At 37.9% G+C, this 25392-nt stretch overlaps 1 protein-coding gene across 1 annotated transcript in view; it reads left to right on the top strand.

Annotated features, from left to right (window-relative positions):
- UBE3D (ubiquitin protein ligase E3D) overlaps positions 1–25392 on the top strand; it is a 76309-nt gene that overhangs the window by 25685 nt on the left and 25232 nt on the right. The window contains exon 9 of the mRNA XM_058801511.1: positions 18331–18469. Coding sequence (XP_058657494.1) covers positions 18331–18469 — 139 coding nt within the window. The remainder of the gene's footprint in view (positions 1–18330; positions 18470–25392) is intronic.

A 25392-nucleotide genomic window follows, 5' to 3' on the forward strand; every position in this document is an offset into this window, starting at 1 on the left:
GAGACCATAGAAAAAAGGCTTATTTATAAAATTGGTCAGGATACTTCCATCTTTGTGTGTACAGCAGCAATAGGATATTACTGCTGGTTGCCTGTTTTGAATACTGTGGCATCAAAACATTGCAAGTAATTCTTTTGATGGCTCCTCTGCATACTGGCCTTAAGCTATAAATTAAATTATTTGTATAATTAATAAGCATAATAAGTGATACCTATCACAAAATCACAGAGTGGGTAAGGTTGGAAGTCACCGCTGTGGGGCCATCTGGTCCAACCACCCTGCTCTAGCAGGGTCATCCTAGAGCATATGGCATAGAATTGAATCCAGATGGTTCTTTAATATATCCAGTGAGGGAAACTCCACAACCTCTCTGGGCAATGTGTTCCAATACTCAGTCACCTGCACAGTAAAAAAAATTCTTCCTCATATGTGGGTGGAACTTCCTGTGCATCAGTTTCTACCCATTGCTTCTTGCCCTATTGCTCAGCACCACTGAGAAGGGCCTGGTTCCAACCTCTGACATCTCCCTTTCGATACTGATAGACATTCATGAGGTCGCCTCTCAGCTGTCTCTTCTCCAGACTGAACAGACCCAGCTCCCTCTGCCTTTCCTCATAAGAGACATGCTCCAGTCACCTCGTCAACTTTGCTGTCCTCCACTGGACCTGCTCCAGGAGCTCCGTGTCTCCTTGTAATAAGCCCAGAACTGGACTCCAGATGTGGCCTCACTAAAGCTGAGTAGAGGGGCGGGATCACCTCCCTTCACGTGCTGGCAATGCGCTTCCTAATGCACCCCAGGATACTATTGGCCTTCTTGGCCCCGTGCTGGCTCATGGACAGCTTGTTCCACTAGGACCCCCAGGTCCATCTCCCAGTAAGTCAGTCTCCAGCCTGTAGTAGAGCCAGGGCACTCTTCCCCAGGTGCAGGAAGAGTAACCCTTGGCAAGTACCCGAGGTACTTGCCTTTGTTGAATTTCAGAAAGTTCCTCTCTGCCCCTCTCTCCACTCTGTCGAGGCCCTTCTGAAGGGCTGCAGAGCCCTCTGGGGTAGCAGCCACTCCTCCAGCTTTGTGTCATCAGTGAACTTGCTGAGGAGGCCTCTGCCCCTCCATCTAAGACATGGAGGAATAGGTTAAGCAACACTGGGCCCACTACTGAACCTTGGGGGACATCACTCGTCCAGGCCTTCAACTAGACCCTGTGCCACAGATCAGGGCCTTCTGGGATCTGTCCTTCATTCAGTTCTCAATCCACTTCACCATCTGTGGGCATGAATGTTTGAGGAGAATGTGGAGGAGATCTGACTGGAAAGCTGGGAAGGATTGTTTCAGGGAATAAAATTGTGTGGAATTTTAGAGCTTCAGCCTAGTGATTTCCAAAAGACTGGACTATGAGATCTACTCAGAAGTGAGATGTTGGATTGACCGTGCCTGTTTTCCACTGTCTATGGCCATGAGAGTAACAGCTCAGTAGCTGTTCTTGCAGGGAGGTGAGTATTTTAGCTTTATATGTCTAGTTTAGTTTCTACCTCTGCCAAAAGACTTTCAAATGCACCTTCAACCTGATTCTTTTGCTCTCTGGAAGCAATTTGGGGTGACATCTGTAAGACCCCAAAAACATGCTTGAAAAGAGTCTTAAAAGGGCTTATGGTTTTTTATGTACTCTGCCTTAGATGCATGGGAAGAATACTAGTAAGATATTCTGAAGAGGTCAAGACAATAAAAAAAATTTACTGGCCACTTTGGAAAATCAGAGAATTTTGACGTAAGTTTAGAGCACCATTCAATCAACATAAAAGCATCTTCTCAAAGCATTGACTTAGCAAGCTCCAATCCCATCCATTTTTAAAGTACTCAAAACTGTAAGAAGAAGGAATGAGTAGAAGAAAGAGAAAGACAGGAGGGTACCGGAAAGAACAAGTTTAGCTACCACTCCTGGTTCCAGCACACTTCAGCTGATAGAAGTTCCAAGAAGAGATGGGGTCAAGATGTGCTCACTGCATGTCCTGGCTTAGATACCCTTTGGCTTTCCTGGGCCCCTCCCCTCATGGGACTTCTGGTCATCTGGTCACTCTGGGGCTAGAGTGGGGCTCCAGAGGTGGGTGTGGAGCATTGCCTGTGCTGTGCCAGGGATTGGCAGCCTCTGCAGGGCTGGGATACAGGCCTGGGGGTGTGTGGGGTGTGTGGGGCACATCGTTGCCTCATGGAAGCCAAGGCCCAACCTGCCCCTTCCCACATGCACCTGAAATGTTTTGAGCCAAAAATCCTTTTAGTCTGTGAACATCTTTGCATAGAGAGCCACACTGGTACTGTCTTGATTGGACTGTTATTCAACCATTTGTTAATTATCAAGTGTGGTTTTATTTCTTTACCTATGGTGTGTTCTCCTACATCTGAACTCCATTCTAATTAACTTAATATACATAAGGTTTGTAGCTGTCCTGTTTTCAGCTGTTGCATCTCCTGTTTGAACAAGGTCATATACTGAAAGACTTCTTATTGAGCTGGTATCTGTGACACAGTTTTTCCATGCCTACTTCACTTTCTTTTATCAAAAATCTGTTTTAGTCTGTCTGTAACATCAATTCTTGCATCAGCATTGGTTTAAACATAGATTTAAGTCTTCCATCTAAATCCCCTTTCTGTTCCTTTTTTCTTCTTTTGCTCTTGCTCATGTCCAGAACTCGGCAGCCAGGCTGCATGCCTCCTTTATCCTGATTCTTGTGTTTCTAAGCTGAGACTAACTTTCCCTTTTTCTTGACCCATAAAATTTTAAGAAAGCTCATAAAACTAAAGAGCCCAAATAATTTGCCTTCACTAATCTGACTGTGTCAAGGTGTATGTGTGGGCTGCAGCTCCCAGTGCTCTCACAAGATTGGTGTGTGGCTCTGTGTGATCCTTCCTGCTGTGCCTCGTGTCTGCAGCCAGACAGCAGGACTGGACAGCTCTGCCTGAGAGCTGCCAAGGGCTCCATCAGCATCAGCCAGGATTAAACAGGCACTGGTAAATCTCTGCTGTAGCAGAAAAGGGGAAGCTTCAGAATAGTTGAAAGGGAAAACTTGGGAAATAGCTCTGAGGAGAGGAAGTGTTAAAACTAGGGACAGTTTTGGGAAGGGTGGAGGGGTTATTTATGGAAGAGTATTTCCCTGCACAGAGGAAAACTGACAGACATGTGAGGACACATACTGGCAGAGGACATGGAAAAGGGGCAAGTGGAAAGTTGAGTCTTTCCAGATATGCAGTTAGTCTGCTGTGAATTTCCAAAGTGAGCTGTGGGATGTAGTAATAGATGTAAAAAAATCTATACTGGTTTAGCATTTTGACTTGAAGTTTACGTTTAGGAGAAGAAGCAGTGCTCTTGACTGCTGGTTTTATTTATTTAGGATTTAATTGCTTGTTAAATTTGACTTCTAGCCACATCTGATACTTCAGTTTTGTTCTACCTGCACAGAGTGAGCTTCTGTACAATTTTTGTAAGAGGTATAATTTTTTGTGGAGTGGGAAAATGATGATAAAAATAAACTCATCTATTAAAATTGTGGTTTCAGTGTGAAAGGGAAAATATGGCATATATGAAATTCTAACTTCAGTCATTAGGCTTTTGTTTGGCAATGGTTTAGATTGAATGACTAGAAAGAATAAATCTTGCTGTCAGCAAATTTGGGATCTACCACTTCTATTATTTGTGGTGTTTCTTTCTTTGCTGCAGGTAATTGCATCTTAAAATACTGAATTTCCTTCTCTTCTGAAGTCAGTACATCAGGAAAAAACTTCAAAGCATCAAGCTGAGAGATTTTTGTGAACAGTGATTACAGCATTTTTTCTGTACAGCAGGATAACTTCTCCCTTTGGATTCAGACATAATGTTCTGGAGTGCCTGGTATTTGTGAATATAACTATATGGAATATCAACAGTGCCGTGGAAGAGATTTAATTTTACCCAAAGGTTTAAAAATCAGAGGCCAGAAAACATTTTTGTCTTTATATTGTTCTGAAAATCCATTTCAACTTCAGAAATGGCCCCCTGCTTGGTATAATAGGACTTTAAAAGGGAATTAAAGTTTATGGAGCGTGTATAAATCTTCATGTGGCACAGCTGGTAGGAATAACCTCTGTAAGAACACCCAGCCAAGTGCTTTGTACTGTGGCTAGGCAACTTAGAGCTTTATGTAGAGGGTAACAGCAGTGCCATCTCATCATACAGACCTTTGGTTCATTCAACTTTGATTTAATTTGATTTTTTTCTTCATAGATAATTCTTCCCTGCTGCTTGCTTGGTTTGCTTTGCTGAGAAAACCAATGTTACTATTTGTGGCTATTCCACAGCCCTGAATGCACACCTGTTTCAATACTGTTAGGGCAGGGTGTCACAGACACCATCCCTCTGGTACCAGTGACAGTGTTGAGACTGCTGCCTGGTGTGACAGTGGCAGTGAGCTCATATTAGGGCTGTTTTCTACATAGTGCTTAATTCCCATGGTTTGTGGTTAGAGCCTTTCCTGGGGACAGTGGTGGGACCATTAGAAACAAGGCAAGGGGATAGATACACATTGCTAACTGGGTTTGCTGGTGCCTCTCTGCCACTCTCCCTGCACAGCCTAGATGGGAAACTCAGATTGTCTTGCAGAAGCCAACCCTGCTTTTCAGTCATGGTCTTAGGTGAGGTTACTGCACCTTGCCTTGCTTTTGCAGCACAGACATCGGAGCCACTTGACAGTCAAGTCCTCAAGTGCTGCAGTGTAGAGCATGTGGGTGAAAGTAAATTGTTGCCAATTTTGGATTGCTTAAAAACACTGCACATTGAACCATGGAAGTTTAGGAAATGAGTGATGAGCAGTTCAGGTGTCCAGGCAGGGTCAGCTGTTGAAACCAGTAGCTTCATCAGCCCTGCTCATCCATCAGGTCACTGAGTACCAAGACTGAGTGATGCAAATACCTCCCAGTGTGCTCACAGTGCACAGAAATTGCAGGTTACACCAGCTTTACAGCATTTATGCATTGGGTCTGAATGTCTTCTTTTTTTCACCTGTAACTACTAATTAAAAAAAAAATCTTACTTAATAAACCTATGCTTATTTATCATAATTGCATCTATCAATCCATTTCTAGTGGCTAGATGCAAGAATTTCAACAGTCCCTTCCCTAAGGCCATATTAGTCAGTATAAGCTCTGACTGAGACGTAGAACAATTTTTTTTTCCAAACTCATAAGGATGTGTAAAAATTTTATGATGTTGCTTTAACAAGGCCCACTGAGATTTGGGATTAGATATCTAAGGCCTTATTGAAGACAAAACCTTTCCTATGTTCAGCCATGCAGAGCAAAGCTACTCTTCAGACAGCACTTTAAAAATGAAGATAATTTGATAAACATAGAATTGAAATATTAGAGAAAGGTATGAGGGATCTTTTCTCTGAATTCCTTTACTGAAAAAGCCTCAGTTACTATTAACAAATATAAAATGTAAGCTGGAGTGGCAGCATTGAACTTTAAGGCTATTTCACTATACTAGGAACCAGCAGTGAAAATCTTTAGCATTGATAGAAGAAAAATACTTGCAATACTGAAGAAAAGCAAAGGCTGGAAGATAGACTTCATTCCCTAGCAGGAGATTTCATTCTCCTATACAGTTAATCAGATTTCTTAGTCTCACTCTTCAGCACCCAAATCTCTGTTCTTTCTCTAAGAGGTAATTTTTACTCAGATATGCCACTGTTGGGGCCTCAGTTTAGCATCCCTCTACTTCCTACTCCTGGGAAACTCTAGAAGGAAAATTAAGTGGAATGTATTTCATGAGATATTTCATGTTCAACTCCCTCTTGTTTTCTTTGAGGAATTAAGAAATGAAACTGTTTCCACAGGCTTGGAAATTAAAAATCCAATTTAACATTAGGCCATTTAACTAAATTATAAAAATTGAACCTAATATTTTTAGGAAGGGTATTTTGCAGGAGGCCACAGTGTGGTTGCCAGAAAGTTTTAAGTTCCACATTTTCAAAGCACCAGACTTGCTTTATACATTTTCACTCCTTTGCTTAAACCTGAGCAATCTGTCTATCCAGAAACTTAAGTGCATTCTTTGTCTCTCTCAAGAAACCAGGTGTTCTCCTTTTGTGAGGGTTATAGATTGATAAATACGTACACTATTCCATTCAGCTTCCTTTGGGGAAATTTCTACTGTTTTAATTTTCAATGTTTGCTGTGAGAGTATTTAGATTCACTGAGAGTTCATACAGGGCAGTCTACAGGTAACTGAGCTGCATAGTCCCAGAAAACCTTGAAGAAAAAATGGAAGCCTGAATGTGGCTGGGGATGGTATTGCTGTGTTTTCAAGCAGTGACACTGACTCTTGAATGACTTAATGCAGACACATAGGTGTTCTAGATTAGTGATTAAGCTACAGGTACTGGTCTTTAAGCAGCATCTGCATGAATTTTTACACTGTGAATATCCAACAGGAATATGTAATCCCTCCTATGCCCCAATGATGTTTTGTTTTCATAAGTGATGGGAGCATTGTCTTGGAATGTCCTTTTTACCTACCTTGCTTAATGTAGAATGATTTAGTCTGGATACAAAGTTCTGCTTTTAAGGATGAAGAGTTAGTAAATCGTTAAATCTGATGAAACACCAAACAATTATTGTTCATCTCTGGAATTGTTTTGCTATTGTGGGGCCTTCTTTTGTTTTTTCTGCAGCATCTCTGAGATTTTAGATTTTGTTAATAATGATTATTGCAGTTGGGCACGCATGACATAGTTGCTGCTGCTCTGTAGATATTTCAATCAGAGTTACCAATTTGGAAATCAGCTGGTAGCTGTTTTGGGCAAGCAAACCAGGTATTTTTGGACTGACTTCAGTAATGTCTCACTGAATCAAGGAGGACTTCAAACAAATTAAACTGGAAAACAAATCAGTCACGGATGAAACTAGGAGCTTAATAACTCAAAATAATTCTTGACATTGCATTTGTGATGCTTAGAATTATTATAAGAGATCAAGAATAGTAGGTATTTTTTAAAAAAATCTTGCACATTTTATACTACTTTATTTTGAAATAGATATATCGGTAAAAGACCTTGCTATGGTACTGCAGCTTGGTTCACTGCCCTGTTTTCATTATGAGAACTTCTACTTCTCTTTGAAAACTAAATTATCTTTACAGCCTCCAGCTTTTTTTTTTATCCCCTTGCTCTTAGAATAATTTGCTCACCTGAGAAGTGATTGGGTGAACTGAAGTGAATTAAATGCCATTTCAAATTACATAGGTCTTCTCTTTCTTAAGCATCTGACCCTCAGTGGATCTGGACATACTGCTTATAAGGTTTTTGGAACCTTTTGTACTGAATTAGTACAAAAGAATAGAAAACTAGAATTCTTGTATTTGATCTGCCTTGCCACTGTTTAGAATGATGGTTTTGGATTTTTTGATTGCCTCTTTATCAACCTTTCACATTTTACATGGTGAAAAATAATTCTCAGACACTGGATGTAGCATTTGTACAGAGGAAAACTTTCTCTGAAGGGCCCTTGTATTGATAATAGGATACCTGACACCATATTTTTTATGTTCACTACTATAACACCTCATTTTGATGATTTTTAAATAAAGATTATAGTTTCATGGAGAGATGTAAAGGCACCTTCAGGAGAGTAGTGTTATTGATAACATCTGGGCATTCAAAAATTTAGACATGCCAATATTTTTGGAAATGACATTTATGTCTTCCTCCTGAGTCTCCTATTTTATGATTGGAGTTTCCAGCCTTGAGAGGGGAAAGCATGAGGAAAGAGCCTGTAAAATTATTCTTGTGTGAGAGTTTGGTGGAAGTGGAGCCCAGGAGACAGCAGAGATATTTTGAGTTTTTTCTGGTCCTTCTACCTAGTGTCAGCCCCTGGAGGGGCTGAGAGACAGCCTGTTGTCTCAGCCTTCAGGTGGGAAGCTCAGCTACATGCAGGAGATGCTGCCAACGTGCAGACAGTGAGGAGAAGGTGCTCCACATGTATGACCCATCTCTAGACTTCCTTGATAAGATTCTGTAAGTTCTTGAGTTTGGTTTACAGAAAAAATACACCAAGGCAAATAGCTTTTTTTTTTTTCCTGGGATAATGGAGTGTTGGTGGCAGTACTTGGACTTGATAGTGTTAGGGTAACAGCTGTACTGTATGATCTTACAGGTCTATCCCAATCAAAGTGATTCTGTGATTTTATATTTTCTGTCTGTCTTGTCAGTTACCTCCATATTCCTTCTCCTGCCCTGACTTTTAAGCACATTTGCTTTATTTGCACAATTTTGGAGATAAACCTTTTGTGTTATACTTTTCCCACAATATCTGTAAAGCAAGTGTTCATCTAGAGGAATACATTGTTAATGATGAAAAAAAACCTATGGGTTGACAACAACAGTTGCAAGAAGAGTCTGCTGAGGAAAGCAGCCAGTCCAGCAGACATCACTAGTCCCATAAGCAGGCTTCCCTAAAATTAAATGAACCTTTTAAGGGTGAGCTGTCTGGAATTGCTTTACATTTACTAGAGTAACTATATTGATGTCAGCAGGTGCCCTGAAGGAGCTTTTACACAGTACTTTGTTTTTCTACAGCTCTACTATGCACTTGCACCCTTCAGGAAATAAGTGCTATTAGAAGAGGCATATTCACATTTGCTGGGGCAAGTGGCCTTTATATACCCTTAAATACATATCCAAAGTCTTAAGAGTTTAGAAAAAATCAAATAAAGAGATGTAACCTGAGAATTCAAGTATTTGGTTCAGACATACTGGGAAGAGAGGCTTTTTAGTTTGATGGTGTCGCTGCTCACATTGGGTATTCCTTGCAAGTAAGATGGCACCAGTCAGGCTGCTAGCACAAGTCAGTAGCCCACTGCTGTGTCCTCTGAATCCAGCCCAAGCACAGTAGTCTACAGTTATTGTCATACATTAGGGATATAATGAGCAATCTGTTCTAATTTAGAGCAAGATGTATCCAGGAAGGAATCAAGAGGTGCTTAAGGTGAAGAAAAGTATTTTAGAAAGCATTCAAATCTATCTGATCATTCTGAGTTGCACAGCTATATTCAAGAAAACTGCATTGTAGAGTCATAGTACTACTTTTGCTATTGCCATCCTCCACTATGGTGAATTCTCAGCAGTGATCTGGCTGCAGGAATCTGATCTTTATTGTTTTCAGAAAAGTTACTTTAATTCTTTCTACCTGGGATGCAGTAAGACATGAAAAAAAAAAAGCAGCTTAAAGCCTTAACACAACCATGAAGGAGAAGAAGCTTATTCTAAAGCTTTGGCCATGCAGTTTTTATGAGAGTAATTTGCCTCTCCTTTTAGTGGGACCTCATTGCTTTGCTGCTGAGAAGTCAGCAATTGCATTGTACTTTGGAGCTGCACCAGCAATTCTGCATAGTGTGGATGTTAAAGAGCAGTCACAGCAGACTTTAGGCAGTGCTCAGCAAGAGCTAAACTCCAGTGCTTTTCTTGGTTTTGTAGGAAAATTAAATGAATGTGATTCTACTCTTGCACCCAGGTAGGCAAAAATTATGTAGGATTTTTTTAAAAGTAGTTTAAAAAATATATATTGTGACAGAATTCACTGTCTGCCATGTTTTCTTCCTGTTATATCTAGATGTTTGACATCACAAGCCCAGCAGGAGCTTTTTCTCTGTGAGCTTCTATTCCTCAGTTAGTTGCTCTAAAAAGACCTTCACTGTAACTGATGAACATTTGCAGCAGTTTTCTGCTTTTACAGGTTTAGTTTTTGCAGTAAGCTGTTGATCTTGTAGATGAATGAAGAAAGACTGTCTCTATCCATAGACAGTTGTTGCTATGGGTTGACTCTGTGGCTAGATCTGCTGCTGCTATGCCTTTATGAACTGTGGTTTTTCTGGTAGAGCATATTCTGGTAGAGCATATTCAGGTTTGGGATTTTTATATCCAAGACCAGTTCCCATGAAATTAAAATAACTTTTTCACTTCATTCTTTGATGAGCCTATTTCTGCTTACCTGGTGCTGAAACTAAACAAAGACTAAATATGTCTTGGTTGTACTCACAGACCATCTGTACAGTTTGAGTACAGTTGAGAATTTTAAATTTAGTACATTTGTGAGTGTTTGTGGTCCCACATATCTAGGTGTCCCATTGAACATGTCTGTTTTAGACATTGTTGCTTGATTTAGGTTTTCGTACATCCATTTTATATCCTATATCCTATGAATCTTCAACCTACAGATTTCAGAATAGATGAACACCTGCTAATCCTTCTGTGATATTTAAGCTTTATTTCAGTGATTCTTGCAGCTGAAATTGTGTTTTGTCTTCCACAGAGACTGTACAGTTGGTGCTGTTTTGCAATGGAATGAAAATATTTTATGGGTGATAAGAGTTTGCAGCTTAAAATTAATGCTTTTGAAATTGCATAGCAGCCAGATGGAGGAGAGAAGGCAATGTAGAAAAGAAGTTGGTGAACACCCAAGAATATTTAGTCTGGAGAAGTATGCTGAGCATTACTTTGAAATTACATACTCCAAGGCAAAGTTACTCCTGGACAGAATTAAAATGTCATGATTTATTGCCATGCAAGAAGTTGCAGTATGTTGAGATAGCTTTCTGTGCTTCAGAGGAATAATCTGATTGTAAACAACCTTGTCTGTCTTGGACCAGTATATTAACACAATTGTTTGGTTTTCTGCTTTTGACCTTTACCCTTTGAGAAAAAAAGAATTTAATTCTGTGGACTATGCAGAGGCTTTGTTCTGCAAATAGCATTTCCTAATAAATATCCCAAAACCAATGTAGTTACATTTAAGTTAATATAGGGCAGTTGAGTCTACTAAAAATGTTGGTTGGTGTGAAGTGATTTGGGCTTTGCTTTACAGTTTGAAATAGGCAGCTTTACTTCTCTTTCTGACTTCCCTTAAATAGCTTGCAATGATCAAAAAATGTCAAGAAGTTATAAAATAATTTCAAGTGCATTAATAAAATTAATGCCATTGAGATTAATATGTAGTTGTTTAATGCAAACAAAATTATTTAATCCACTGGCTTTTAATGTACCTTTTAGCATGAGTTATTTAATCTATGCTATATACTGGAGTTAGAAATGAGAAAACTGCATGTGGAGTATGTATTTTAAATCATAAAAGCATTCATCAGAGCAAATAGCATGATTTTAATTAAAAGGTGCTTTGAAATACTACAAGACCAGTTGATACCTCTTATGTCAGCCCATCTGAAAAATATTATGACACTAGTACTCTGGTGAGATTAAATCTGAATTTTCATTATAAGGCTTTCTTATTAGTATTAAATAACTCGCCCTTTTCAAATGGTGACACATTGAAAGTTCAAGAAGGGCTTACATTTTGCAGGACAGGGTATTTTAAACCTAGTGAATTGTTTTTGCAGTGGATTTCTAGCTAACTTCTTTTTTCCTAGACTCCAGATTTGCATATTTTGTCCAATCAAAGTATTCATTACTCAGGGAAAAAAAGCTAGAAGACTGTTAATAGTGAGCATGTCCTTCTGTAAGCACCTCTTATAGTAATTTATAGAAATATGTATCATGATATTTTAATAGGATTGTTGTATATATAACTAATATAATTAAATGTACTACATTAACGTATATGTACAATATGCTATATATATGATGCACTTTAGTGTAAGGATTATATATCAGTAATTTTATAATGAGATTGCTTTGCAACTGATAATATTTAAGGCCATGTGAAAATACAGAAATTCAGTTAAATGAAGTCTTGTCTCTGTAGTGCTACACTGAAAAAGAAAATTTTAAAACTTCAAGATGGAGCTTCTGTATTGACCACTGTAGTCCATTCCAAAAAATACAAAGGAATGCTCACTGCCTTCTTACTTCCCTAAATATTTTGCTCTTCTCTTGCTCATTTCCTTGCAGGGACACCAGTGGGTAAAATTTCTGTTCTTATGTTTTTGTTTCTTATGAGAGATTTAATACCTATTGGTTTGGGATACCATGCAACTGGTAAAGATCCCAGGGAAAATTTGCTCCAGACCCACACTTGACACTCCCAGCTGCTCAGGATAAATAATGAATGGTAGAACATGAGCACAGATGTTAGTTTCAGGACAGAAGCAGTGGTTCTACAAAGCAAGTTTTTTTTCCAAAGGAAAAAGTACTTTCACTGTAGGCTGTGAAATACTGCACTTCTGAGTCGTCCATATTATTTAAATTTTGGTAAGAGTTCAGTAGCTAATGAGCAGGCATTGATTTTTATGTTGTTTTTAGATCGCTGGAGGGATAATTAAAAGTATAAATAACTTAGCCTCCTGGTACATTAAGTATATAGACACATCATCAACCATAATTAAGAATTGTTTTTAGATTAAATCACTTTTACAAATAGTTATTTAATTTAACAGGTTTGTTCTTTGGTTCAGTAAAGTCATCTGTCATTTATCTCAGAGCTATAGCTTGTGGAAAGGGCAGCTTTAACAACATTCAGTGAGCTCTGAGATTCAGGGCTGAGCTTCTGTCAGCTTTTATATTGGATTCTTCAGCACAGGCTTGATTCATCAAAGCACTGAAGCTACAGTTAACATCTCCTTCAAGAGTCTCACAGCATTTGGAGCCCTAAATGCAGAGCACATTTACCTAGATCATAATTAATAAAATCTAGTTGGTACATTGCCTCAGCAACACTGAGTGAGAGCTTTTGCTTTTTCCAGTTTTGACCTGTGTAGACTATCCTCAGTTAGTGTATTTATAGAAGTAGCTTGCTAAATTAGAGGTGATGATGGGGATGTTCTGGAAAGGAAAAAAGGGCTTATCTGTTCCTCTTCAAAGCCTTACTTTGTCTGTTGCTGAGACAGCTCAGTTGCATTTAAAAGTGAATCTCATGTACAATGAAGGATTATTATTGATAAATGACTTTAGCACTGATGGAAGAGGCTTCTTTTCAAATAAATGCAGTCTGGTCAGAAGCCTGGTCCAGTTTTAAAAAGTCTTGTGAGACTCTTCTTCAGTTTTTCTCAAGTTTGAGATACAAAGTTTTCTTTTGCTTCCCTGATTTGCCATGTATATTGCATTTTTCCATGAAGACTTAGGATGTTGTGGGTGGGTTCCATGACCTGATGGATAACTGTGTTAGCTTACTACTTATATCAAGAAATTATGAAATGAATGCAAGTCGTTATTTTGGTGTTTTAAAACTTGCTTTTAAGAACACAGTTTTGAAATGTTATTCTAACACATATAGACAATTCATTGGGATGAATTCCACAGGGAGCAGTAGACAAATATCATTCCCTGATGCATGGTGATTCAAATGTAAAACATTTTCTAAAACCATTGTGATCAATTGTTTCTGTTAGAGAAGTGACTGTCTTTCATATTATGTGAGTAATTTTCAAGTTTTACTCCTCTCTGCTTTCAGAATTAATTGCTTGAATTTCAGAGAGCATTTCTTGATTTCTTTTTATTTTTTAAAGAAATCAAAATTTTCCTGGATTTCACGTTATTATCAACTAAACAACTTTGAAAATACCACTTCATTTTTAAAAACATTTTATACATATGACTATGGGAACTTTGCTTTTCTAGCTGTATTTCTTTGACTGGTTATGGGAATGTGAGAATCATATAAAAAGTTATAAATTTCTCCTTTAAATGACCAGTTCCTTAGAGAAAGTATTGAAAAGGACAAGGGGGAAGATAGTTTGTCAGCTTTATCTCTTACTTGTTTGGAGTGCTCTGTTCTAACAGTTTAGCACAAAGCACATTGTTGTTTCACATCAGCATCTAGCCAAGTATCGCCCTCCTTGAGCAGAGTTTTACTTCTTCATTTCTGTACTACTTCAGTTCAGTTCTGAATTGTGTGCCAGAAATATATGGAAGTTTTATTAGCATTCATTGTATGTGGTTCTGTTCTTTTCAGAATGAAAGTTACGTGAAGGTTCTAGTTGTATCTTTCAATCTAATGTCTGTTAATTGTGTTTTCATGGGTGAGACTAATAGATATCTCTTAAATTGAACAGAAGAAGTTCTGAGTTTGAGGTTTCACTATGATCTGCAGAGCTTGTACCTCAAGTTTGATTAACACTGGGGAAGCCTCTGACTGTTGTTCTTACTAGGGATCAATTCAATTATCACCAACTCTTCTTCCTGCCTCAAAATTTAAGATTTTTTTTTACAGTTCTCCTGAACCCACAACATAGAGTGCACTTAAGTAAAAGCACCAAGTCTCTCAGTTTGTTTCACTCATTAGGGAGTGTGGTGGGCTCTGAAGAACGTTTACTTTGTTTATAATAGTTGATTTTGCTAGATAGAAATACCATATTAATAAATTCATGCTCATATTCTCCCTAGCAAACACCACTTGATTAGCTGGTATATATGTTGCTGTGTTCCATTAGCAGCTTTTCTCTGTGGAGCAACTGATGTGCATTTGTTCTCTGTACTCTCCTGAAAATCAGGAAAACGTGAAACTTCCCCAAATCTAATTTTTTTGAGATCTTTCTTAAGAAAATTTGGTTGAAATAAGCTAAAAAGGATTAATACAACTTTTGGGGAAGAGTGGGATAAGGAAAAGAGAGAAAATGGAAAGAATGGAGTCACAGAAAAAAATGCTTAGAATTATTTGTGTTTTCCTGTTGGTGAGATCACTGACAGACAAAACTGCATGATAATGGTGATTTGCAGAGGTGGATTTAACATCCTGTGAAAAAAAATCACTCTGGCATGCTCTTTTCTTGATTCAGAGCATGGTCAGAGTTAGTAAAATTTTCCTGAGTATGTTTTCCTACATCTTAATATTTTAAAGCCTGGTATCTAAAACATTTCCCTCAAATACTGGCAAGGCCAATAGTTAGTGGTAAGATTTTACTTGTCACAAAATTGATTCAAAATAGGTGCAGTCTTGCACCCCTCAATGACTTAGGGAATTTGTTTAGAATTTATAAATTTTGTTTGATACTGAGAATCATATTTTCTTATGTCAGATTATGAAGTCCAGAATCTCAAGATTTCTTTGTGGTGTAGAAAAGTTGAATATTTGCTGAAGAAGTACAGCATAATTTCTATTGTCAGCCTCACTTTCTTCAAGCTTATGTCTTATCTCCCCCTTATTCCTTTCAGCCAGCGTAGAAGCTGTGCTGTGATATCTGGGAGTGATCAGCTGAGCTGTCCTCTGTGGATGCTCACTCTCCTGAGGAGCATTATCTGCCCATCTACCTCTTCCAGTAAAAAGCAAAGTCTTCTGTACTGGAAGTGAGACAATTCCCTTTATATAGAGAGACTAAGGTGAAAAACAGTGGATTCTTTGTGGTTTGTGTTGCTTTTGTTTTAGGCATAGGTGCTTATCTTTCCTCTACAATAGAGATTATGCAAAAGTGCTTCTAACAGCAACAGGGATAAAGAAGAACAAAGAGAAATGATCTAATAAAGCAGTGACTTTTCCACAACCATTTGTGTTAAATGCTGTGAAAGGGCAAGTCAGAAGGACTAATTCCTAACATGTGTGTTCCTGGAGCAGTAAATGCTGGGATATGTTTTGTTTGTAATAAGGGAATGCACTGGAATAATTTCAGGAAATATTAATAATTGAGCAATTAATAAACAAGAACTCCAATATAATTAGGCTAAATGTCTTTATGCAAATCTTCTTTCTCTCAGATAAACCAACAGCCACAAAAGAAAAATCCCCAGTTTGGTGTCAGGGCTGTAGTAGTTGGACTTTAAAATGAGGAGGCATCTCCAAAAAATCCTTGTATCAAAACACAAGAACAGAATCAGGGTACTGATGTAAGTTGTGATGTTTTGAATATTGCTTGGAGTTCTGAAAAGTTTCTTTGAAGAAAGGGTGTTGATCTGTGGAAACACCTTCCCAAGACCCAGAACCTTAGTATACCACCTCCAGTCTCCAAACTCTCTAGATGTGTTTGTAGGTGCCTGAACAGTGCTTTGTTTAGACTTGCTGATTTCTGAAAAAGAGAGCCCCTATTTTGCTAACTTCACCTAAATTTTCCTGCATCACCAGATTGTAGAACATGTAGAGAAAAGAATGAGTAAGGAGCATATAAAGGTAAATTTCTAATTACGTGGGGAAGTGAAATTACCAAGGGATAAGGAAATGTAAAACTCCATTCTGGATTACAGTTAACAAGACTCCTTGGTTACTGAGTACTTAGGGCTCATCATCTAGCTTTGTCTTTCTCCTGGAACATTTATAGAATCACAGAATGGTTTAGGTTGGAAGGGACCTTAAGGATCTTCTAGTTGTTATCCTCCTGCTGTGGGGAGGGATGCCTTCCAGTAGACCAGGTTGCTCAGAGAGAGCCCCATCCAGCCTGGAACTCTGAACTAGTCAGGGCTGCCTTTTCTGGGCTTGGCCACTTGTGTAGTCTGTAGTCTTATAAAATAATCCGGTTTCCATTCAACACTGACCTAGTATTTGTGACTTAACTGGAGGTTTGTACCTTCCAATAATGAGAATACTCCAGAGTCTCTTCTAAACATCTTACCTTCCTGTCCTAGTGGTCAGTTGGGGTTTTTTGTAGTAGCTTTAACAACTTTTCCAGATCCATGTGTCACAATATAAATGTCCAATGAGATAGTACATATTATAAAACGTGTTAATGTGTGGGAGGTTTTGGCCTCTGCCCTTTGGTATGGTCTCAGATAAGTTGGAAATCTTAAATGATGCGCTGCCATTAGAAGAGCCAGGGGGTGCCTTCCTCTGTCTCCTTACCATGTAAAACTTAGATCTTCTTTTGTCAAGATGACTCATTCTGGTGAGGTTTGAGAAAAGAAATTATATATCTGGTAATCTAGATATGATATGATTCTCTTTGTCTTTTATTGTGGGGACAAAAAAAAAAAGAGAGAAAACACTTCTTTTAGGGAGATGAAAGCCCCTCTGGCATTCTTTGCATTATAGGTCTTGCTTCTGTGTATCAAAGCAGAGTTGGATTCTTATGTATGCATAGATAAATTAGGAAAGAGAATTAGGAAAGATGTAAATATTAGAAAAAAAAGCAAAGAGGTGAAATTTAAGTGGCCGATTTCAGACAAATGGAGGTAAGAAAGTGAAAGTACACCCACTCTGAAGAAAGATGTGTAAATTATGCTAAGTAGGACATCTTCTAGAAGAACTAAGAAGGTGCTGTGTATAAAAAGTGTATATGCAAGCCTATGTGTAAGAAGCAAGACTTTACAGTGAGTCATTTGGTTTGGGAGGCCTGGGAGAATGAGAACCATCCAGGGTGACACAGATATTGTGAAGAGAGTATTTGCTCAGTTTTCACCATGCTGAATGCTGGGGCCCTAAGTGTCTAAAAAATGCAGCTATTTCTAGAAAGTACATTTAAATAAGCTGTTATGTTCACAGGCAGTGGTTCAGTCAGAAGAGCTGGAGGAATTCAAAAGTGAAAGCTGATGCTAAGATTGTTTAGTGAAATCTTGAAGTCTTGGACAGGGAAGGGTAGCAAGCATTGTCTTCTGAAGCAGTGCACTCAGATGTGCTGAGAATAAATGGCATTCATCTTACTCAGGAGTATCTGATATTACCTACCCAAAGTTATTAAAGTAGCTGGATCACTGATCAGTCTGTCAGTTTGTGTATTATGGAAGAAATAATCCTGAACTATAGGAAGCAGAATGATCTTGTATTTTGAGTAAATCTTGTTGAACTAATCGTGTTCTTCAGCATGTGATAGTGGGAACAGTTTATAGGAATATGCTTCTGAAATGTTGTTTTTATGAGTGACTCTAGAAATAACTTTTACTACATCCAAATAAAAAATCTGTAGAAGATGAACTGGGATTGATTTTTGCTTTGTGTAGACTGTTAGTAAGTTCCCAGTGAGCATAATGAACATCAGTTTTGAAAATCATGTCTGACCTCCTGTCTTCAAAATTGAAGGGAATCTTTCTAGAAACAAAATAAAAAGTGGAGGCATTATATAATTATATATTAATATATATATTAAAGTACTGCAAAAAATACGCTATGTGTAAAATCATTGTATAATGGGAAATTACAAGTGACAGATGAAATTTTGTTCACAAGTAATGAAACTGAATTAGAAACACGAGTGAATTTTTCTAAAATAGGGTAAGTTTTCCTTTCACATTATGTATATTTTTGAAAGATATTGGTGGTATGGGTAAGGCACTTTATCTAAATGCACAGTGTTTTTCTGGTAAAACACACTGATCTTTGACTTTTACAGGGAAAACATGAAGGGAATTTTTTATCACAGTAATATGACACATTTTAATACTTAATTGAAACTTATGGTTTAGATTTATTTTAAGAAAATGAAGAAGCTTTTTTTAACTCTATAGGCTTGCTGATGCATGGGAAGATGATATGGGAGTTCATCCTTTAAAGTTTCCATCAGAAACATGTTTGGAATTATTGTTGATACTGGGTCTGAGTACCACATCTCTGCCTCCTTCACTTCGATGCATGAACTCTTTTCAGGTAAGGAACAGCTTCTGTTTCATTAGAAACGTGTTACTTTTGGAAAAAGAGAGATACCTGGGGGCCATAAACCCTTTCAGAGGTCTTGTCTTCTGTAGTTGTATGACTGTCTGTTATACTAAAATGTAGACCAAGGTGGAAAATGCCATTGGATTTTTAATCAGTTCGTTAAAGTGAAATTTAAAGAAATTTCATCAAATTTAGGCTACAGTAGCTAGAATAATTACAAAAAGTCTTTCAGGCTTAAAAAAAATCCTCAGCAACAACATAAAGATTTCCAGTGGTGAAAACATTCTTCTGTATGTTACTTTGGAAGTTCTCAGCAATCCTAGAAATTTTCCAAAGCAAACATTGTTGCAGGCATGGTAAATTGTGATTTTTATTTCTTTTGTAATGTGGTTGGAGGGTATGATTTTTACAAATGCAACAGAGACAACTGAATTCATGATGATATGACATAACAGCTCAGCCTTTTTATGATGCTTCTGTCTTCTCCCCTGTAGTTACATAGTCTGTAGGTTGAGTATTGATGCAAATCCTAAATAACCAGCTGTTGAGGAGGAAGTGTGCTGAGTCTGTGTTTGTTCTGGCAGCTATGAAAGAATCATCATCTTAGTGGGACTGAATGTTCTTAACAGTTTGTAACATGAAACCAGGTAGCCTCTATTCGTCTGTATTTCCTGTTTGTACTTAAGGCACCTCTAATTAGTGTTCCTGAGCTATGTTTACTGAAAAGTAGTCTTTTGGTAGATTTTGAAGCAAAAAAGTGGTTGTAAAACAAAATCAAGTCATTGACTTTAAGAGAGTTACACTGATGTACAGCTGCTGAAAACTCCTGTTTTAGGAAATAGGTGCCTGCATTGTTTCTCACTTTGCATCTTGTGTGCTTGGAAATAGGGAATCTGTACATGGTGGTCACTTGGGTACAGCAGCAGCCACTGATTGCTTCAATGTTATTTTAATAGACAAAGTCAGAATTGTTACTGGGTTGTACATTCAGAGGCCATAAAATGGAAGAATCTCCTGGATGCCAATAAATTGCAATAATTATAAATTTCAAGGATTGGCCAGCAGTAGTAATCCATGCAGCTGAGTAGTTCATGTTTCCTATTAAGAAGTGAACATTTTTGTTGTCTAATCCAAGAGGATGTATTCCTTGTCTCTTACATTACCAGTAATCTGTGGTAAAGTCTTCCCTGCTTTACCCATGACAGGTTAAGTGGGAGTCTCTTCCTGTGTGCCAAGGCTGTGTGTCCTGTATTGTTTCTGTGCATGCTCAGTCCCATGTTGTGTATTTGGGATTCCCTTTGATTTGTGCATGGGGTAGAGCTAGGAAGTGATAGATGTCTGTCAGCTGGTGTTTTTACCTCAGAGTACACAAAACATCAGACTTTTCTTTTTTTCCTTGGCTGACTCTGGATGATTGTGCTCAGTTGCTCCTGGGTAATTTTAGCTTTGTGAGGCTACGTCTGTAAAGAAACCATTGCCCTTGAGGTGCACGGTACAGGTCCTGGAAGCATAGGGTTATGTCAGCCATGGGGTGGGACATCATCATCCCCTGGAGACCCTCTGACCATGGCCTTTCAACCCCAGATTTCTGTGCAACAGATGAAAGCAAACAGTACTGGGCTAAGCTCATTTACTGAGCACTGGCCTGCACAGATTGTGGTTTTCCTGCCTGTGTGCCAAAGTTGGCAATGTGACCATGTCCTGTCTTTCACAGCAACACACTTTGCAGTTTTTGAAAAGCCCAAGTTAGAAACCTGCTCTGCTAAGATAATGTTCTATTTTGCCAAGTGGGAGGAAAGGAAAATGGCTTTTTTGATAAAATTCTGTGACTCCAACTGTCACTCTCCTTGGCAGACAGTCAATATCACCAAGTGTTTGCCCTAGAGGCCAAACACTGTCCAGTAAAATATTGTTTTATTTATTTTTATCTTTATAAACCTTGTTTGGATCTCAGTTAGTGAATCCATGAAGCAGAAACAAAGCTTGCCCAGGCTTTTCCCTGATGCTTTATAATGGTTTGCCAGCCTTATAATTTTGGGGATTTTTTTCTGGCTTGCTTCTTCATGTTCAGCGAATACTAGAATTACAGATCCTAGTTTTTTGTATTTTTCTTGGAAAAAGCTGGCAAGATCTGAAGAGAGCTTGAATAATGATACTAAATTGTGCTGTTGCCTGGGCATAAGATCATGTTGCATCCAAAATAGTGAAGATTGTGAGCCAAAAAGGGAATAATAAAAGGACACTAATTGAAAACTGATATTTCATGTATCTTAATGGAGTAATGGCAAAATGAAAAAGCTAGCTGTGCTTTATTTTGTGGTAGACCTTAATCTGGCAGTTGTCTAGAAAAATTTAAAACATTTTAATTCCATATTACAATGAAACTTGTATTTTAACTGAAAATAATTGCAGAGTTCCCTGTTATCTACACAGTGGAACAGTGGCTGTCTTGTTCAACAGGGGCCAGGTTCCTGCAACTGAATGCTGGAGGAATTAGAAGGGAAAAACAACCCCAGAAAGTGCCAGAGTTTTCTCCTTTCATTTATATGTGTTTCCACAGTTGGACACATGGTGAGGAGTTAAATGGACCACTGCTTTCCACTGGTGCTTTTCTTGATGTTTTCATACAGTATTTGGAAATGTATCTAACAGACAGCTCTAATGTAATGATCTAAAAGTTACAGTTTAACTCCCAATACCCTGTCACAGGAGCTTTTAAAAATCCAGGTTTTTTTATTAGGTAACCAAAAATGATCTAATTGACACCCATGCTTTTTGAGAATGTATTTACCCTCTCTCCCAATTATATTACAGTATTGCAGTGTTGACAAGCCAAAATTTTAGTTGGTATGCATCTGCATTGGGTGATGCTTAGGCTGTAAAAAGCACACAAAGGAAATCTGCTTAGTTGCTAATAATCTGTAATAAACTCTGTTCTGCCTTGTGCTCTGGAAGTACTCTCTGGGACTAGCTTAACAGACTCTGTATCAGTGCTGAGACATAAATTACATTTTATTTTCCATTGGTGTGCTACTGCTTAGTAACATAATATTTGAAATCACTTTTCAATTTGGTTTTGACCCCGTAAAGATCTTTCAGTGTGATTTATGTTGCTAGAGGAGCCTGGGAGAGAAGAGCAGCAGCAGACTGTGCTACATAGCTCTGCTGAGTTTGAGGTGCTCACTACAGCCAGCTCATAAGTTTCCCAGGGTGTTGAGCCTAGATACTAGGTTGTCTTTGGCTCATCTCTCATTTCACCTCAACAATTGCAGTGACATTTTTTTGGTGGGCTATAGAAAGTTAAATCTTAGGAAGCCTGAGCCTGTAAACTCTGAAGGACTCTGTTTCTTGCTGGTTGATGGCAGCTCCTGGGTTTACTGGAGAACACGGTTTTTCAGCCCTGACTTGTACCTTCCCAGGCCTTGTAATCCCTCACGCATACTAAGGATGTCTCAGCTCAAGGTAATAGGATTGACTGAGGCACTTGATACCCTGGAGCAATGAGAAAAGCAGTAAGAAGGGAGAGAGGAGTTTGCTACTAGAAAAGATTAATTTTTTTCGTTTGCTTTTGCTCTGAGCGCTGTTTTGCCGCTTTCTCTTCAGCTCCATGACTCTGCACAGAAAGCTGAGTTACCTTGTTACACACTCAATCTATATGGCTGTCCACCCACCTGAGCTGTCAGCCCTTTGCTTTAGGAATGGCTGGGCTTTACTTTGTGTATTATTCTTAATACTTGCAAACACTTGTAGCTAGCACCCACTTGAGTTATCATGTACTTTATCACAGTGCTGCTTCTGAGCACAGTCTCAGAGGCTGTGTTGGTGTTTCAGAGCCTACAGCACAGAACAGTTAACACAGGCAGATGCTTTAAAGTGACAAGTAATCTCTGCTGTGTTTTTCTAACCTTATCTCGTCTTTCTCTGAATTCAAGCACAGTGAACAGAAAATGTCCTGGATATTGAATTCTTATGATGATATATGGAGCTGTTGAGCACATTTTCTCTCACTGCTGTTGTTGTGAGAAACCAGACATTTTACTTGCCCTATCAAGGCACTATTCATAAGGCCACAGACTGTAAACAACAGTTTTCAGAGTTAAACAGATCATGGTTTTGTTTTTACTTTTACAGTTGTGTGAAATTGAAGGAAGATTGTGATTAAGAACTGCTGAGCTGCTTCAAAATTTTGTTTCAAATAGCTCTTGATAGTTTTTGGAGGTGCATCCAGTGCCCCTGATAGCTTTCAGCACAGTGTCTGCTTTGGTTAAGAGAAGTGAAGCCACTGTTTAAGAAAAAACAAAAAACTGTTTATTCTACCATTGCAGTAAGAATCCCTGGTGGCATCTCTGAAGGAAAAACTCATTTGCAGTTACTTTGCTTTCAAAAAAGAAGGAAAACCCAGGGTTTCTCATAGAACAGCCTGTCAATTCTCTGTCATTTAGTCTCTTAATACAGTGCAGAAAACTTACTAAAGACAAGATGGTTTAGAAATACAGAATATCAGTTGCTCAGAAAATATAAGAATGAATAAATACAGTATTCATTATCGTTTAGTAGCTGTAGTGTATGAGTATCAAAAGGGTCATGGAAAACAAAATATAAAATTACTGCTGTCTCTCAGGTCTATGCTTGGTCCAAACTAAAGTGTCCCTTGATATTTGGTGGTTTTTAATATCAATACTTTTATGTTTTGTGTGTCACTATATATATGAAAAGCAATTTCAAAATCATTTCTTGCAAGAAGTTAGCTGAAGATAACAGATGCATTTGTGTCTTTTGACAATCCTTTTTGAAGCTAACAGCTGAGTAAAATTTACAAAAATCTGTTCAGCTTTTCCATTTGTTCTGGGCATTTGGAGCTAGGGAAGATGCACGTATTCTTTTAAGCTGGATTCCACTCCTTTGGAGCACTGTCAAACAGCAGCAAAGGAGGATAAAAATACAATAAAAGAAAATATTAGGAGTGAAGAAATATTGTGTCTTTTAAAGAAAATATTAGGAGTGAAGAAATATTCAAAATATCGTGTCTTTTATTAAACTTTGCCAGAAAGGAAAAATAAATAAGTGAATTTATGCAGTAAAATGGCTTATTATCCCTTTAAACATTTTTTTAAATCACAGGCTATTGCCTGCTTAGTGAAGATCTCCTACAAAATGAATTAGAGGCCTGAATATGTATATTCTATAGTATTTCACAGACAAATGATGAGTTCCTAGACACAGTACAAATTTTTTAAAAATTTTTCTCTCAAGTTTGCAACTGCCTATGTCTCTGAAATTTTTGCATTAACATTGACAATATTATGAAGCAACCACTGCAAATACATTGTAATCTGTTCAAATTCAGTCATGTTTGTTTTCCTTAGCAGACTGATTCTATATAATGTAAACTACAGTGAACAAACTCAGAATATTTAGTGCCAGCCTCTTTTGACTACTCAGATTTTACCCAAAATAATGATGTTTTGATTTTTGCAGGTTACAAAAAAGTACCTGCTATATGCTTTTTGTAGTTTTGATTAACTCGGATAGGTTTCCAGGAAGACACAGAATGGATTTTTTTTCTGTTTTATTTGTGATGATTATGTGTAAGTTTTAAAGTTTAATTTCAAATGATTTATTTTAAATGGGAAAGAAGTACCTAAACCTTATATTTGAAAGCAGATGTAGTTTTGTAAAACATGCATACAAACATTTCAGCAGCTTTTAAAGAAAAGAACTTATAGTGTATATATTTAGGAGTTTTTTCATGTTTTTGCATTTAATAAGAGCATAATAAATCTATTGAAACACTGCAGAGTAATTAAGAAAAAAATTCTAAAACTATATTAACAAATTAAAATATAAAATTATGAATAAATGCTGCCAAGAGCAAATGATATTAAGAGAGTTAGTGTTTCAATGACAAGTCTGAATACTGCTTTGCAGAATTATAGAAATTTCTATGTTCAATTAAGAAATTATTATTTTGTCTGCTGCTTTATTATTCCATATTGAGTTGATTTATATTATGTGAGTTGATTTATATTATGTCACTCAGGTTATCTTACTTGGTGTTCACTGTAAGCTATCTTTTAAAAGTGTCTCTGGAGCATTCAGGTGTATATGTTGAGACTATCCTTTTTGTTTGTTGTTAACCTCAGTCTCAAAGGGAACAATTTTTTAGTTGAACTATAATTAGTATTTTTACCTTCTTGTTGAAACTGTACCAAAAATGTTTCATACTATTCTACATGCAGTTTATTAAAGCATAATGTCTCCTGACTGAGAACTGTTCAGTTCTGTATATGCAGGACCTTACTGAAAAATGTCCATGTGTCCTTGTGTGTCCCTGTATGACTCTTCCATATCTGCAGCACAGGCTCACATTTCTAGGCTATGGTTTTGTGATATCTGTAGCTGCTTTGGTCATGCTAATGGGAAGGTATTATTTCCCTTATCTAATATGTGGCATGGCTACATCTCCTCTAATGGGAAGGACCTGCCCATTTATATTGGCCTGAAACAGAATGAAATCAATCATGTGCAAATCTAAACTGAAGCTATGAATAGGAAAAATGCATGCCAAGCTTACTTGTGGAAGCACAAGATTTTGTGATCCTTTCAGTGCTCAGTGGTGGAAAATCAGAACCTTGACAGCAGTGGCTCTAAACCAAGATTCAGAATTTGTCATCAGTTTCTCGGAAAGGGTAAATTGTTCTTTTCTTCCAAGGCAGTTCTCCAGTAAAGAGGAAATTAAGAGAGAGTGAACCTGCACTTATCATAAACAGAAGGAGATTAAATTACAAAAAACCCCATGTGCTCCAAGTAATAAGCAGTGAACATGTAGATGCAGGCAAGTGCCTGCTCTGGAAGTATGGTTTCCTGCTGCTTGAGAGGGAAGATCTTTTGAAAGAACAATTCATTTCTGCAAT

This window comes from Ammospiza caudacuta, chromosome 3, assembly GCF_027887145.1.
Source record: "Ammospiza caudacuta isolate bAmmCau1 chromosome 3, bAmmCau1.pri, whole genome shotgun sequence".
In the NCBI taxonomy this organism is placed as follows: Eukaryota; Metazoa; Chordata; class Aves; order Passeriformes; family Passerellidae; genus Ammospiza; species Ammospiza caudacuta.